The sequence below is a fragment of the Gorilla gorilla genome, chromosome 4 (genome assembly GCF_029281585.2).
Source record: "Gorilla gorilla gorilla isolate KB3781 chromosome 4, NHGRI_mGorGor1-v2.1_pri, whole genome shotgun sequence".
NCBI lineage: Eukaryota > Metazoa > Chordata > Mammalia > Primates > Hominidae > Gorilla > Gorilla gorilla.
Genome location: NC_073228.2, coordinates 135,532,022 through 135,549,331, shown reverse-complemented (window position 1 = coordinate 135,549,331; position 17,310 = coordinate 135,532,022). Strand labels below are relative to the sequence as shown.

Below are 17,310 nucleotides of genomic sequence, written 5' to 3'. Positions count from 1 at the left end.
AACCCTTCTGCTAGATTGTCTAACGTCAATTTGTTTTTTGGCCTTGCTGCTTCTACGTCTTGTTCCTCATTGTCTGGCACTAGTTTGGAAGCACTCATCTCTATCAAGTTGTCTTCTGTTAATTCCTCTGGTATGGTGTCTGTTAGCTCTTGAATTTCTGCAAGATCCATATCTTTTTTTTTTTTTTTTTGAGATGGAGTCTTGTTCTGTTGCCCAGGCTGGAGTGCAGTGGCGTGATCTCGGCTCACTGCAGGCTCCGCCTCCCAGGTTCATGCCATTCGCCTGCCTTAGCCTCCCCAGCAGCTGGGACTACAGGCACACACTGCCACACCCGGCTAATTTTTTTGTATTTTTTTTTTTTTTTTTTTTTGAGACGGAGTCTCGCTCTGTCGCCCAGGCTGGAGTGCAGTGGTGCAATCTCGGCTCACTGCAAGCTCCGCCTCCTGGGTTCACGCCATTCTCCTGCCTCAGCCTCCCGAGTAGCTGGGACTACAGGCGCCCGCCACTGCGCCCGGCTAATTTTTTGTATTTTTAGTAGAGATGGGGTTTCACCGTGGTCTCGATCTCCTGACCTCGTGATCCGCCCACCTCGGCCTCCCAAAGTGCTGGGATTACAGGCGTGAGCCACCGCGCCCGGCCATTTTTTTGTATTTTTAGTAGAGACAGGGTTTCACCATGTTAGCCACGATGGTCTCAATCTCCTGACCTTGTGATCCGCCTGCCTCGGCCTTCCAAAGTTGCAAGATCCATATCTTGAAAGCCTTCACCCACCCTTTTTTTTTTTTTTTGCCTTATTTTCAAGCTTTTTCATGATTTCCTTGATTGGCTCTGTTGTTAAGTTCTGTGCGCAACATCTGGACACAGTTTTCTCCAGCTGGAAGTTATTGTTTCAGGCTTGATGGCTTTCATGGCTTTTTCTGTAACAGCAGTGGCATCTTCTATGGGGTGATTTTTTGGACTGTCATGATATTGTCTCCATTGGGGTTCTTTTCCATAGCACTGACAATCATTTTTGTAGAATATTGTGTTTAATGGTCCTTATGGCACCCTGATCTAGAGGCTGAGTTAGAGATGTGTTTAGGGGCAATTAGACCACTTCAACACTTTCAGTGTTAAACTCATAGGGTTCTGGGTGGCCAGGGGCATTGTCCAACATAAGAACTTTAAAAGGCAGTCACTTACTGGCAAGGTACTTCTTGATTTTAGAAATAAAGCATGGGTGGGGCCAGGCGTGGTGGCTCACGCCTGTAATCCCAGCACCTTAGGAGGCCGAGGTGGGTGGATCATGAGGTCAGGAGTTTGAGACCAGCCTGGCCAACATAGTGAAAACCCGTCTCTACTAAAAATACAAAAATCAGCCAGGCATGGTGGCAGGTGCCTGTAGTCCCAGCTACTTGAGAGGCTGAGTCAGGAGAAGCACTCGAACCTGGGAGTTGGAGGTTGCAGTGAGCTATCTGGGCAACCCAGCGAGACTCTGTCTCAAAAAAAAAAAAAAAAAAAAAAAAAAAAGGCATGGGTGGATTCAATCCAGAAAAAGAGTTTTTGTTTTTCAGGCTTTCTTGTTCTACTGTCAGAAGACTAGCAGGGCTGGTGTTTATCTTTTTTCCTTCAAGGTCCAGAGGTTAGCAGCTCTTTATATAAGGGCAGTTCTGATCTTAATCATGACTGCATTTATACAAAACGGTGGAGTTAGCTTATCCCTTCCTGCCTTAAATCTTGGTGCTTGCTCCTGTTCCTTACTAATAAATGTACTTTGTGGCATCTTTTTCCATAATAGGATTCTTTCATCTGCAATAAAAACCTGTTCAGGCAGATACCTTTTGTCCTCTATGATTTTCTTGATGGTGTCCAAGAACTTGTGTATTGCCTCTTGGTCAGCAAAAGCTGTTATCTTGATATTTTTTAAGCTAAAACTCTTTCTAAAATTATCAAACCATCCTTTCCTAGCGTTAAATTCTCCAGCTTTAGATCCTTTACCCTCCTTTTGCTTTAAGTTGTCATATAATGACTTCATTTAAAAAATAATATTAGAGTCTATAGTTAGAGCTTTCTTACAGCAACCCTGTACCCACATAAGAGCTGCACTTTCATTATGAGATTTAAAAGGTATTCTGCAAAAGTACCTGGTTTTCACACCTAGTGGCATTGCTGCAATGACAGCTTCACAAATTTCCTTTTCTTATTTTACAACTGCCCTCATGGTGGATTCATTGATCTTGAAATGATGGGTAACCACAGCTACTTAATCTATGGTCCATATCAAGCCATTCAAGTTTTTCTTGTAATATCTTAACTTCTCTCTACTTTTCTTGAGAGCATTTCCAGCATCACTAGTAGTACTCCATGTGGGTCCCATGATGTTATTCAGGGTTTGCTGTATCACACTAACCATGATGAAAAATACATGAGAACCTTTAAACATCAGTTTTGTTATCTTTTTGGCTTTTTGTTTTATTAGAGACAGAGTCTCACTCTGTCACCCAGACTGGAGTGCAATGGTGCAGTCATAGCTCACTGCAGCCTCAAACACCTGGGCTTAAGTAATCCTCCTGCCTTAGCCTCCCAAAAGAGATTAGTTTTTTTTTGTTTTGTTTTGTTTTTTTGTTTTTTGAGATGGAGTCTTGCTCTGTTGCCCAGGCTGGAGTGCAGTGACGCAATCTTGGTTCACTGCAAGCTCCACCTCCCGGGTTCACACCATTCTCCTGCCTCAGCCTCCCGAGTAGCTGGGACTACAGGCGCCTGCCACCATGCCTAGCTAATTTTTTTTTTTTTTTTTGTATTTTTAGTAGAGACGAGGTTTCACTGTGTTAGCCAGGATGGCCTCGAAAAGAGATTAGTTTTTAACTGAGATATGCTATTTATTGGAGAGCGGAACTGCTCCTGCAGAGATGATTAAGTTGGCAGGGTGTTTAAAGTACATACTTGCAACACTTGAGCTCTGGGCAATAGCAACAGGAAGTAGCTACAAAACTATTACAGTAGTGCAGTAGGTACTACAGCTAGTTTTATGCAGTTATGATTTAATACTATACATTTATTAACATTTCTCTGGGCTGTGAATGTCACCTTGTATGCCTTGTAAGTGTGTAAGTTTTTATAAATTTTAACTTCTTATAGTAGATTTGTATTTTACAGTAGTAAATGATAAAATATACTACCTACTTTTTTTGTTTGTTTGTTTGTTTTGAGATGGGTCTTACTATGTTGCTCAGGTTAGTCTCTCGAACTACTGGGCTCAATTGATCCTCTCGCCTCTGCCTCCCCAGTAGCTGGGATTACAAATGCACACTACTGTGGCATGCATCCACATATATTTTATGTATTCATGACATGCCTAACTTTTCTTATTTTCCGTATTTCTAGGCTACATGGTTTTGTCTAAGTTTTTCAAATTGTTGCAAATTTCCAAAAACTTTACCCATATATTATATTGGAAAAAATTGGCATCTAAGTGGACCTGCAGTTCAAACCCATGTTGTTGGTCAGCTGAATATATTTCACAATATCACAGATGTATATATCTTTGCCAAAATTATATTTCCATAATTAAGTGATGAATAACAAATTGATTTATCCCTGGCAAGAGATGAATAAATATTTGAATACTGTTTTATAAAAAACAAATATAAATTTGGGGCTCCATGGAAAATCTTCCCAGGGTATATTTTTGGACTTTTCCTTTGCCATTCTCTTCTTATTTCTCAATATCATTTCTCACAAATGTAGCCATTTGCATCTACTTCTATTTCTGATTCTTACTCTTACCGAATTATCCATGTTCTTCTCCCATTTTTTTCACCAGTAGTCCTATCTGTACACTTCAATGTCATAGTCCTATGTCCCTTTCACTGTGAAACTCCCTATCACACAGATCCCACGATTGCCCTCCTCTACTTCCCAGCACTTGGTTTCTGCTTCATCAGTAACACATTTTTTTGAAGCTAGATGTATTTATTTTGATCTCCCTCACAAGTCTATGAGTTCTGTTGTCTTTGTTTCTTTAGTTTCCAGGAAAGAGCTTTATTCAGAGTAGTTGTTCATTAACTAGGCAAAGGAATATCATTTGAGGATGCCAAACCTGGGCTTATCCAGGAGTAAACTTTTGTCCTTATTGTGGTACCTTATCCTAATTTTAGTAACATTAAAAGTTAGAGAGGAAAAGCCATTGGTCTCAGTATTTCATATTATAGTTTTAATCTCAGTCTTGTTGCTGCTATTCCATTTGGCCAGTAGTAAAAAAAAATCCTTACCTTTCCAAATACAGAAAAATATTAAAGGTAGGGTCACTATCTGTTTCTGGCAGACATGCTCTGTACTTAATTGTCATTTTTGGTCTTTGTTTGTAAACCGGGGGAAGGTAAGGACATAGCCATATGCCTTGTGGCTCTTTCATGACTATGTATATATGAGTCAAAATATTATTTTTCACTGTCTTAACATTTTTAACAATGAGAGTAAATGCTTGTGATAAAAATTCAAACAATAAGGGCTGGGTGCAGTGGCTCACGCCTATAATCCCAGCACTTTGGGAGGCCAAGGTAGGTGGATTGCGAGGTCAGGAGTTCGAGACCAGCCTGACCTACATGGTGAAACCCTGTCTCTACTAAAAGTACAAAAATTAGCCGGGCGTGGTGGCATACACCTGTAATCCCAGCTACTCAGGAGGCTGAGGCAGGAGAATCACTTGAACCCGGGAGGTGGAGGTTGCAGTGAGCTGAGATCACGCCACTGTACTCCAGCCTAGGCTGGCAACAGAGTGAGACTGTCTCAAAAAAAATAAATAAAAATTTAAAAATTCAAACAGTATAAAGATATACAGAGTAAAAAGTAGAAGTCCTTCATACTCTTAACATTCTTGCTTCACAGAGATCTTCAATACTTCATACTTGATTTGAGTATTTTCTTTCTTTCTTCTATACACTTTCATTTAGATGTAGATCTGAATTTTTAGAAACATAACTGTATGTATGGTGACTTTTTTTTTTGAGACGGAATTTCGCTCTTGTTGCCCAGGCTAGAGTGCAATGGCACGATCTCAGCTCACTGCAACCTCTGCCTCCCGGGTTCAAGCCATTCTCCTGCCTCAGCCTCCCAAGTAGCTGGGATTACAGGCATCTGCCACCATGCCCGGCTAATTTTTTGTATTTTTAGTAGAGTTGGGGTTTCACCATATTGGCCAGGTTGGTCTCAAACTCCTGACCTTAGGTGATCGGTCCACCTTGGCCTCCCAAAGTGCCTGCATTATAGGCGTGAGCTACCACGCCCAGCCTGAATTCTTTTTTTTCACTTAACAATGTATCTTGGAGAACCCTGTTAGTATATTTTGATGTGTCCCATTTTTAACTGCTGTATTCATACTCTGGACAGATGTCTTAGTCAAACAGAAAAATCTAATTCATGTAGGCAGCAAAGCACTTCATGACATCAAGGAATACCTTCTCTGGTGCTGAGGGATATTAATGCCTGACATATTGGGATAGTTAGCACAGAATCTTACCATTGACTTATTTGTGTAATAAGTCTTGTTTCTTTGTTGTTGTTGCTTTTTGTGTTTTTTTTAAGACAGGGTCTTACTCTTTGACCCACACTGGAGGGCTGTGGCACAGTTTTAGATCACTGAAATCTTGAATTCTTGGGTTCAAGCAATCATCCCACCTCAGCCTCCTAAGTAGCTGGGATCACAGGTGCATGCCACCATTCCTGGCTGATGTTTTAGATTTTTTTGTAGAGACGAGGTCTGGCTATGTTGCTCAGGCTAGTCTCAAGCTCTTGGCCTTAAGCAGTCCTCCCACCTCAGCCTCCCAGTGTGCTGGGATTATATAGATGTGAGCCATGTCATCTGTCCTGTCCTGTCCTGTTCTGTTTTTAAAATGTTTGTCTCAGGCCAGGTGCAGTGTCTCACGCCTGTAATCCCAACACTTTGGGAGGCCGAGGTGGGTGGATCACAAGGTTAGGAGATCGAGACCATGGTGAAACCCCATCTCTACTAAAATACAAAAAATTAGTCAGGCGTGGTGGCATGTGCCTGTAGTCCCAGCTACTTGGGAGGCTGAGGCAGGGGAATGGCTTGAACCTGGGAGGCGGAGGTTGCAGTGAGCTGAGATTGCACCACTGCACTCCAGCCTGGCTACAGAGCAAGACTCTGTCTGAAAATAAAATAAAATAAAATGTTTGTCTCTTTCAGGGTAAAAAAACATTTTCTTTCAATTGCCTGGCACATAGTTGACACTTAATACATTTGTCAAATTAATGAATGATCAAAAGACTGTTGAAAGTTAAGTTCTGGACTAAATAATACAAAGTCCTTGTAATGAATACAAAGTCTCAATCTGCGATGATATCTATAATATGTCTCAGGGTGTTTGTTAATGAGTTAATTATTCTCCTTGGTCAAGGAGATATTGAAATATTGAAGTTTAATTTTTTTTCTGTTTTTGTTTAGTAAACCTTCATTGCTGAATTACCATTATCTTTGGAAACTTCATTTGCTAAACATAAGATGAATTATTCTTTTATTTCCAGCATCCAGTTTTGGATGAACCAATAGCAGAAGCTGTCTGTATTATAGCTGACATGGATAAATGGACTGTTCAAGTGGCCAGTAGCCAGAGACGAGTGACAGATAATAAATTGGGAAAGGAAGTATTGGTTTCCAGTCTTGTTTCCAATCTGCTTCATTCCACACTTCAGCTTTATAAGCATAACTTGTCTCCAAATTTTGTAAGTATGTGTAACACTGCTTGCATTACTTTAAGCATTGCTTAAAGCTTTCATCATTGTTTTTTCTGAAAAAAAGCTGTTAGGGACTGAATGTTTGTGTCATTACCCAAACTCATATATTGAAGCCCTAATTCCCAGTGTGACAGTATTTGGAGATAGGATCTTTGGGAGGTATCTAAGGTAAGATTAGATCTTGAGGGTGGGGTGCTCTCATGGTATTAGTGGCCTAAGAAGATGAGGAAGAGAAAGATTGTTCTGTCTCCACCATGTGAGGACACAGTGAGAAAACAGCTGTCTGCCAGCAGGAAGAGAGCCCTTACCAGAACCCAACCATGCTTGCACCTTGGTCTTGGATTTGTAGCTTCCAGAACTGTGAGAAAATAAATATCTGGGGTTTTTTGTTTGTTTGAGACAGTGTCTTAATCCCATGACCTGGGCTGGAGCACAGTGGTGCAATCTTGGCTCACTGCAGCCTCAACTTCTTGGGCTCAGGTGATCCTCCTGCCTTAGCCTGCTGAGTAGCAGGAACTACAGGCACGTGCTACCACGCCTGACTAATATTTTGTATTTTTTTAGTAGAGATGGCATTTTGCCCCATTGCCCAGGCTGGTCTCAGACTTCTGGGCTCAAGTGTTCCTCCTGCCCCAGCCTCCCAAAGTGCTGAGATTACAGGCATGAGCCACCATTCCCAGCTATATATCTGTGTTTTTTTTTTTAATCCATCCAGTCTATGATACTTTGTTATGGCAGCCCAAGCTAAGACAGAAGGGGTTGTGTACATGTCTGTATGTTCTGATTTCAGCAGCCAGAATTTTTGATCATGTGTAGTGTAGTCATGCAACATCTCCCAGCTTTGTGTAGAATGCCAGTACATTCTGGATCCTCATTGTCATGTCAGGACTTTTATTGATCTCTTTATAATACTGGTAACCTCTTTCTAAAGATCCCATTTCCAACTTTCAAGGTTCTTTCTTTCACTTATTAGGAAAACTGTAACATACCATAGTTAAAAAGCTCTGTAGTTCAAGGTGATAAAGGATATCTATGACAAACCCATAGCCAACATCACACTAAGTGGTGGAAGACTGAAAGTATTTCCCTAAGATTAGGAAAAAGACAATGATACCCACTGTCCCTACTTCTGTTCAACATGCTACTGAGAGTTTTAGCCAGAGCAATCAGGCAAGAAAAATACAAAAGACTTCAAGATTGGAAAAGAGGAAATAAAATTATCTCTGTTTGCAGATGACATGATCTTCTCGTACATAGAAAACATAAAGATTCCACAGAAAACTGGTAGAGCTAATAAGCAAATTAAGCAGATTTGCATAATGCAAAACCCATAAAAATAAGTTGCATTTCTGTATACTTATTTGAACAATGAACACTCTGAAAAGAAAATTAAGAAAACAATTCCACTTACAATAGCACCAAAAAGAATAAATTACTTAGGAACAAATTTAGGGAGACAAAAGACTCCCTTGTACACTGTAAGGTATAAAACATTATTGATAGAAATTAAGGACATATATAAATGAAAGCACTTCCCATGCTCATGGATTGAAAGACTTAATATTATTAGGATATCATTACTACTCAAAGTTATCTACAGATTGAATGTAATCCCTATCAAAATCCAATTGATATTTTTTGCAGAAATAGAAAAACCCATCTTAAAATACATTAAGAATCTCGAGAGACCCCAAAGAGATAAAACAATCTTGAAAAACAACAGTGTTGGTAGATTTCACATTTCTTGATTTCAAAACTTATTACAAAGCTACAGTAATCAAAACATTGTGCTACTAGCATAAGGACAGGTATATAGACCAATGGAATAGAATGGAGATCCTAAAAGTTAACCGTCACATATAAGTTTAATTGATTTTCAACAAAAGTGCCAAGACCATTCAACAGGGAAAGGAGTCTTTTCAACAAAAGATGCTGGGAAAACTGGATAGCCACATACAAAAGAATTATGCCACGTACAGAAATGAACTCCAAATGGATCAAAGATTTAAGAGCTAAAACTATAAAACTTACAAGAAAACCTAGGGGATAATCTTTGTGACATTGGATATGACAGTGACTTCTTGAATTTGAAACCAAAAGCATAGGTAACAAAAGTAAAAAAATAGATAAATTGGATTTCATCAAATTAAAAACTTTTGTTTATTAGCTATCAACAGAGTGAAAAGACAACCTATAAAATAGAAAATATTTGCAAATCATATATCTCAAAAGGGATTGACACTCGGAATATATAAATAACTCCTACAACTCAACAGGAAAAAAAAATCGAATTAAAAAATGGCAAAGGACTTGAATAGACATTTTGCCAAAGAAAATATACAAATGGCCAATAAGCACATGAAGATATGCTCAACATCATTAGTCATTAGGGAAATGCTAATAAAACCACAGTGAGCTGCCATTCAATACCTGTAAGGATGACTATGATAAAAAGAATCCACAAAAAATAGTAAGTATTGACCAAGATGTGGTGACCTTGGAACCCTCATGCATTGTTGATGGTAATGTAAAATGGTGCTGGAGCTGTGGAAAAGTTTGGCTGTTCCTCAAAAAGTTTAACATTGTATATTACCATATGATCTATTAATTCCACTTCTGTGTTTATACTCAAAACAATTAAAAGCAGGGATTCAGGCAGTATACTCTTGTTCATAGAAACATTATTCTCAATCGCCAAACATTAGAAATAACCCAAGCATCCATCAGCAAATGAATGGATAAACACAATGTGGTATAATATATACAATGCAATATTTATTCAGCCATGAAAAGGACTGAAATTCTAATACATGCTACAACATGGATGAACCTCATAAGCATTATGCTAAGTGAAATAAACTAGACACAAAAGGACAAATATTGTATGATTCCACTTATATGAGGTACCACAAATAGGCAGATTCATAGAGACTGAATCTAAAATAGTGGTTACCAGGGGCTGCGGGTAAGAAGAGAATAAGGAGTTATTGTTTAGTGAGTACCGAGTTTTTGTTTGAGATGATGAGTACAGAGTTTTTGAGATGATAAAATGTTCTGGAAATGGATGGTGGTGATGGTTGCACAACATTGAACGCTCTTAGGACTATAGAATTATATACTGTAAAGTGGTTAATATAGTAAATTATATTACATATTTTATATCTACATATATTCTGCAGTTAAAATTTTCTTATGGCATTATCAGCCTAAAGCATTGTGAAAAAACATACACTATAAAACCACAACCATTTGGTTGTGTTTTACAATAATAAAGTAGATTTTTATTAGGAGCTTTTAATAACTGATTTTCATTGGAAAGGAACACTCTGTAAGAATTTAATGTTTAGCACCTGAAATTTCTGTTTTTTCCTCAAACATGTTTAGCATCAATTCACATGATAAATCACCTATTTTAGTAAATTGAGCAAGTTAATTGACATTAAACAAAATGTATGTGTTTCAGGTTTTTTTTTTTTTTTTGTAACTTTTGTCACCCAGGCTGAATTGCAGTAGTAATCATGGCTTAGTGCACCCTCAAAACCCCAGGGCTCAAGTAGCTAAGACTACAGGCACGTGCCACCATGCTCGGCTAATTCTTTTTTTTTTAGACAGAGTCTCACTGTGTTGCCCAGGCTGATCTCGAACTCCTGGCCTCAGATGATCCTCCTGCCTCCACCTCCCAGAATGTTGCGATTACAAGTATGAGCCACCATGCCCAGATGTGTTTTAATTTTCAGTCTTTCAGCTTAGAAATTGGGGAACCACATAGCATTCTTTGTGAACTTTGGCAAACTGTTTTTTATTCTCCACAGGAGAATACATCCTTTCCTATGTAAATACATTTGAAAAGTATTAATTTATAAAAATTTTATATTTATCAAATTTGAAATAAAAACATAGTGAAAAAAGTTTTGGAAATGGATAGTAGTGGTGGTTGCACAACATTTTGAATGTACTTCATGCCACTGAAGTATATTTAAAAATGGTTAAAAAGGGCTGGACATGGTGGCTCACACTTGTAATCCCAGAACTTTGGAGGCTGAGGTGGGTGGATCACCTGAGGTCAGGAGTTTGAGACCAGCCTGGCCATTGTGGTGAAACCCCATCTCTATTAAAAATAGAAAAGAAATTAGCCAGGTGTGGTGCCCATGGCTGTAGCCCCAGCTACTCAGGAGACTGAGGCAGGAGAATTGCTTGAACCCGGGAGGCGGAGGTTGCAGTGAGCTGTGGTCGCGCTTTGCACTCCAGCCTGGTTAACAGAGCAAGACTCCATCTCAAAAACAAAAAACAAACAAAAAATGGTTAAAAGGGCAAATTGTATGTGTATTTTTGCACAGTTAAAAAAAAAAAAAAAGACGCTGTGGAAGCTAATCTTTGATATGAGCCAGAAAAAGGTTCACTTCTCTTTTTAGCTAAAACTACATACTTTAAAAATGTGCTCCAAATTTTAGTTCATATTGAAATAAACAAACAATTGTCAAAAACATTATGTTTTGGAGTTTGCCATGACTGAGAGTTGCAAACTGTTTTCTGACCTGGTTCTTGGTTCCTCCCTAACTGCAGTGTGTAATGCATCTTGAAGACCGGTTGCAGGAGCTATACTTCAAAAGTAAAATGCTGTCTGAATACCTGAGGGGGCAGATGCGTGTTCATGTCAAGGAGCTGGGAGTGGTTCTGGGGTATGTTAATGGTTTCTTTTTTGGCTTTGCTTTCATTGCTCTGTCATCAGGCAAGGAATGTTCCTCAGAATTGCCCTTTTTCCTTTTACGTGTCTTCTCCTATTAGAAGCTGGAGGCTGTTATCATTTAGGTTGCCCTGTACCATGTAATAGCAGGTTCCCTGTCATCCACTAATCTGAAAGGCATTATCCCTTGTGCCATTACATACAGTAGGTTGAGAATATAATCACAATGAATTAAAATCTGAATTTTTGTCTCAGAAACGTAAGTACATACTCATTTATTAAATATGTTGCAAACTCATTATTCCAAGTATCTGCCCTGCCTTCCACATGAGCTGATTGAGGTAACAGAAGTCTGTAGATGGTAATACGTTATCCATATATTACTCCTTCCCCTCCATTAACTATATATTATGTCTGTCTACTCTGCATTATTCTCTGGCAGAAAACAGTTATCAAAAATGCTTACTGAAGGAGGAATGGGAAGTTGGTAGGGGGGGCATAATATAGCCCTATTTCATTATGTTCTGTGGTCACTTTTCTTGTGTTCTCTGGCCATTTTAGGTGGGTTCATATGAATGATTTCTTGAAATGCCATTAAAGAAAGCAAAACAAGCTAGAACTTTTATCTAATTTGGCTTTTATGATGGGAAAAGAAACCAATATCACTGAGAACCTACTGTATGTCAGAAACCACATGAAAATTTTTTACTAGTGTTATTTCTTAATTCTTACTATCATCCTGCAGTGTGTAGGCAGTGTTATCCAGGTTGGAAACAGATGATTCTGAAGTTAACATGCCAGATGTCACACACTGGTAGGACTAATTAGGGATTTGAATGACTCTATATCTTTTTTACTTTAGACCCTATTTATATTCTGTAGTACCACACTGTTGGTCCAGACTTGATGATTTTGACTTGAGTTATACAGAGAGAATTGTTCTCCAGTATTTGGAAAATCGGTAACAGGATATAACCTTGTTTTTCTGGGGAGTGAGGTTTGTGTTTAATGCCTTTATGTAAAAATATTTAAGACAAGTTTTAAAAAGTAACATAAATGTAACCAAAATTCACAGTGCATTTTGGCATACAATGAAAAGTGAGTCATTGTCTTCTTCCCCCAACTTCCAACCCCTACTCAAACACTGTTAACAGATTGTTTTGTAGAATTTTTAAATGAATATTATTTAAAAATCTAAGTTGAGTTATACTCTTGTGTCCTTGTACAACTTGCCTTTTACTATATCTTGAATGTTCATATAAGCACATAATAATCTCATTCTTCCTAATGGCTGTCTAGCATTCCCTTATATGTTGGAATTTAGATTATTTTTAGTTTTTTGCTACTATAAACCAGTGCCAGACTGAATATAAGTCTCTGACATTTGTAGGATAAATTCCTTGAAATAGAACTTTTGGTTAAAGGGCCTGTATTGATAGATAGTTTGACAGATTATACTGAATACTCTCCAGAAAGTTTCAAAATGAATTCCCACAAACAGTAAGAGGCACTCTTCTCACTACTGGCTATTACCAGATTTGATCTTTGCCAGGCTACTATCTAAAAAATGGTATCTGATTTTATTCACATTTCTCTAACCATGAGGGAGTCTGATTAATATTTTCTATGTTGATTGGCCATTTTTCTTTTCCTATAAATTTGTGGTAGGATGTATTTTGAAGTAGCTCCCATTACTTCCAATACATCTTATTATAGAAACATTTGAATCCAAAACAATCTGGGTACACATTATTATTCTTTGTTTTTTTTTTTTTTTTTGAGACAGGGTCTTGCTCTGTTGCCCTGCTGTTGGTACATAGCTGACTTCAGCCTCAACCTCCCGGGCTCAAGAGATCTTTCTGCTCAGCTTCCAGAGTAGCTGGTACCATGGGCACACACCACCATGCCCAGCTAGTTTTTAAAAATTTTTTGTGGAGACAGGGTCTCATTATCTTGCTTAGGTTGGTCTTCAACTCCTGGGCTTAAGCGATCCTCCCAACTAGGCCTCCCAAAGTGTTGGGATTACAGGCACGAGTCACCTCACCCAGCTATTATTACACTAGATTGTAGTTGTTAGTCATTGTGCCATGCCCCAGTTCATGTTCCATCAGCATGTCATTGAGACACTTTCCTACGTTTATGATGTTGTTACTCATATCTGTAGTTCTGTGTTTTATTTACTGAAAATTTTTCCTTTTGGCCAGAGTGGCCTAGCTCCTTAACCGTTGAGGTATAGTGACCTTACAGGTGGTGGTCATTGCCTGTAGAGTTCATGTCCTCAGTACAGAAAATCAAAACTGACATTTTTTTCCCCTTTATTTCAGGATTGAATCCAGTGATCTTCCACTTCTGGCTGCTGTAGCAAGCACTCACTCTCCATATGTTGCACAAATACTCCTTTAATATACCTAAAAATTGTTAGAAATTGGTGGGAAAATAAGTAGAAACCAAGGAAGCAGACACAACATGCATTTATGGAGATTCTTTTTCCCTTTTAGACTTCCATCTGAATGAATCAGTCACCAGGGTATTCTGCATAGCATTGTATATTCTGTGTATGTCAGATGGCTTTTTCTTTTTGACTGGACTTTTGGGTGGTGGTAGATTTTTAAACAAATGAAATTAAAGCAACAATAATTTTGAAGCATTTGAAAAAGCCAAAGTATACGGTAGAAATTTCTACAAAATGAATATTATCAAGAGTTTCATGTGATCACTGCAGTGTTGTCACAACTCATAAATAGCAACAATGTCTCATGATTTAATGGCTCAGAAAGTTATTCATTAGTTTTTAATTTTTAATTTCTAAGGTACAGAGATCTATAAAACCTTGATTATTCGTTAGTTTTGCAATTCAAAACAGCTAATGTCTGGTTTTTTCTCAAAGTAAGTATTTTAAACAGCCTGTTAATTATAAGAAACTCAGAATAATGAGTGTAAATGTGTTATGTTATCCACCCAAGTGTACATATGTACCTATTTTTTTTAAAAAGCAGAAATAGAAATACAAGATTGGTAAACATGCCTTTAAAAAATATATATTTTCAACTAGTATTGTCTATAATGCTGAAATATTACTTATTGGTGACTTTTCTGTTTCACACACTCTAAAATATAAGTAAAGCCAACCTTTTTTTTTAAGGCTGAGATTCCCAAAATGAGAATACTACTTTATACCATTTGTTTATAAGTATGAACTGTTCTTATAAATATTAATATTTACATATTCACTAATTTAACATAAATGAAAATTAGGATTAAAAATTGCACCAAAGCATCGGCAAAAACAATACTATATTCTTTAAAAGTGCTCAGGTAGCCAAGGCCCTTGCTTTTGGTATCAACCCTCATGAACCCATAGGAGCTGAATATTTGTTTCACTGCTTAATAATCCTCTATTTACACTATTCATAACTCTTAAAATTATTCTCTTTTTTTCTAAGAGCCCCTCCCTTCCAAAAGTGTATTTTTTTCAAAGATTTTCACTTCTCAATTGTTGCCTTTGTACATACTATAGAGTGTTGCTTGTAAGAAAGGCTAATATGGAACCAAACTCTTGTAAGTAATGTAAATAGAAAGGTGGGTGGATAAAGTTTTCAATACTTTCTACTACCTCAGTTTACTTGAGTACTACATTATAGTTTATTTTTTGCTTATCTGGTCTAAGAGACTTTTAATGCTAGTAGTAAAGTTGGTTTCTGCTTTCATTGACTATTTTCATCATAATTTCATCATTGATTAAAAAAACCACTTGTTTATTCAGTTATTAAATATATTTACTATATAACACATCCATTCTTGCTGTTTAAATTTTCAATAGTTAATGGAAAGTTGTCTTTGACCTTGAATTTACAGCATTGGGTCACATTTTGCCTTCCTGTGTATGTATTCAAGAGACTTCCAACTAGACAAAGAAAAAATTGTTGTTTTAATGGAATGTAAACCTGAAATTGGTGTGTCTGCAATCTGTTTGGCCCATGACCTTTTACCTAGTCCCAGTTATTACCTGAGTCTCCCATGGATGACTTGCTGCCAAGGAGTGTTTATGGATATATTTTCTTTGGCTTAATTTTCTTATTCTGTGCATTAACAAAATTATCCAGTTGTCTGATTTTGGAATTCTATGAGTCAATCTTTTTGGCAGAATTCAGAATATTAAAAAGTTCATACATTTGCGGGCCATTGTACCTTTTTTTTTTTTTTGACGGAGTTTCACTCTTGTTACCCAGGCTGGAGTGCAATGGTGCGATCTCAGCTCACTGCAACCTCCGCCTCCCAGGTTCAAGTGATTCTCCTGCCTCAGCCTCCCAAGTAGCTGGGATTACAAGTGTGCGCCACCACACCCAGCTAATTTTTTATTTTTAGTAGAGATGAGATTTCACCATGTGTTGGTCAGGCTGGTCTTGAACTCCTGACCTCAAGTGGTCCACCTGCCTCGACCTCCCAAAGTACTGGGATTACAGGCGTGAGCCACTGTGCCCAGCCTTGTACCTTTTTTTTTTTTTTATTGTAGCTCTGTATAGCACTTGGATAATGTCTGGGTGTTTCCTTAACCATCAAACTGTTCTTTATTTAAAATGTTTAATTACCGTTTAGAAATTCTAGTCCTCAATAAGTGGGTGGCTCATGCTATTGTTGTTCCTAAAGCTGAGCTTTGCTGGGAAGGAAATGACCTATAGTTTCTTAAAGAATCATTAATCCTTATAGGATTCCTGAGTTACTGTTTTTTTCCTCCCCACTGCTTCCCATTCCTGAGTTTTGTAATTCCTAATCCTTCTATAATTTCTATTACCTTCATCATAGTCATTCTTTCCTTACGCAAAGCCCAAGGAATGAGCTGCTGCTACTTTAAAGTGTGGTCATTATGATGAATGTGAAAAGAGTTTTGGCTTGTTCTAAATAATTTTTACAAGTTATGGTACAGACAATTGTTACATATCAAAAAAAAACCTGTTTATTGAAACAGGAAATAAAAAAGGGATCTTTTACATTATAGAATTAAAACTAATTTTTTCTTGTATATAAACTAATTGGTTTGATTTTAAATATTTCTGGCTTTTATTAATATGTCTTAATTTTGAGTTTGAAAATGTTAAGTGCAATAAAAACATACTAGTACAGATTTTGTTTTGTTCCAATTGGCATACTCTGGGGATGATCACTTAAAAAAACAGATTTTACATAATGCCTACTTCTGGTAGATGTCTTATGAGATTGTTCTGCTTTTTCTAAGTTACTTAGATGTTGGATATGTACATAGTTGTTTCTTGTTCTGTATACATTTCTCAAATGTACACTTGTATTATAATAACCTCCCAGTTCTAGGGGATATTTGTGCAATAAATACACATGTCAACTTGATGGATGGTGTTGGTCTTTCTTTCATATATTAAGGTATACGTAACATGGACTGATGTCTGTCCAGACATCAGATGACAGAAGTTATGGACTGATATAACTTCTGTCAAACTTAGAAGTTTGACACTTCTAAGGATGTGACCTTTCCTCATTGGTATTTCCATATTGGTAATTTAATAGAATCTACTTCATGAGGTGGTTGTGAGAATCAAGTGAAATAATGAATGTTAAGGATTTAGCTCAGTACTGGCATACTCCAAGTGCTAAATAATTTTTGGCTGCTACTTTTACCAGATAATCTGTCCAGCCTTCCTCTTGTGGCCCCCCACCTATTGTTGTGAGAATTTTTAACGTATGTTCTTATGAATAAAAACATAGTAACAGAAAATATAAGAGTATCTTCTTACAGCGAGCAACAAATTGAAAAGTTCTTTAAATGCTTTTATGAAAGCAAACCGAACCCAACAATCTAAAAACCTAGAAGTTTATAATGTTAAGAAAATTGTATTCAATACAGGCCGGGTGCGGTGGCTCAC

At 37.6% G+C, this 17,310-nt stretch overlaps 1 protein-coding gene across 2 annotated transcripts in view; it reads left to right on the top strand.

The window, feature by feature from the left end:
- The window catches only part of FNIP1 (folliculin interacting protein 1), a 159,188-nt gene extending 142,411 nt beyond the window's left edge, over positions 1 to 16,777 (top strand). For both annotated transcript variants that reach the window (XM_019027844.4, XM_019027841.4), the window contains 3 exons: positions 6,523 to 6,720; positions 11,296 to 11,411; positions 13,741 to 16,777. In XM_019027844.4, coding sequence (XP_018883389.3) covers positions 6,523 to 6,720; positions 11,296 to 11,411; positions 13,741 to 13,819 — 393 coding nt within the window. In that variant the 3' untranslated portion in view covers positions 13,820 to 16,777. The remainder of the gene's footprint in view (positions 1 to 6,522; positions 6,721 to 11,295; positions 11,412 to 13,740) is intronic.
- The last annotated feature ends 533 nt before the right edge of the window (positions 16,778 to 17,310 follow it).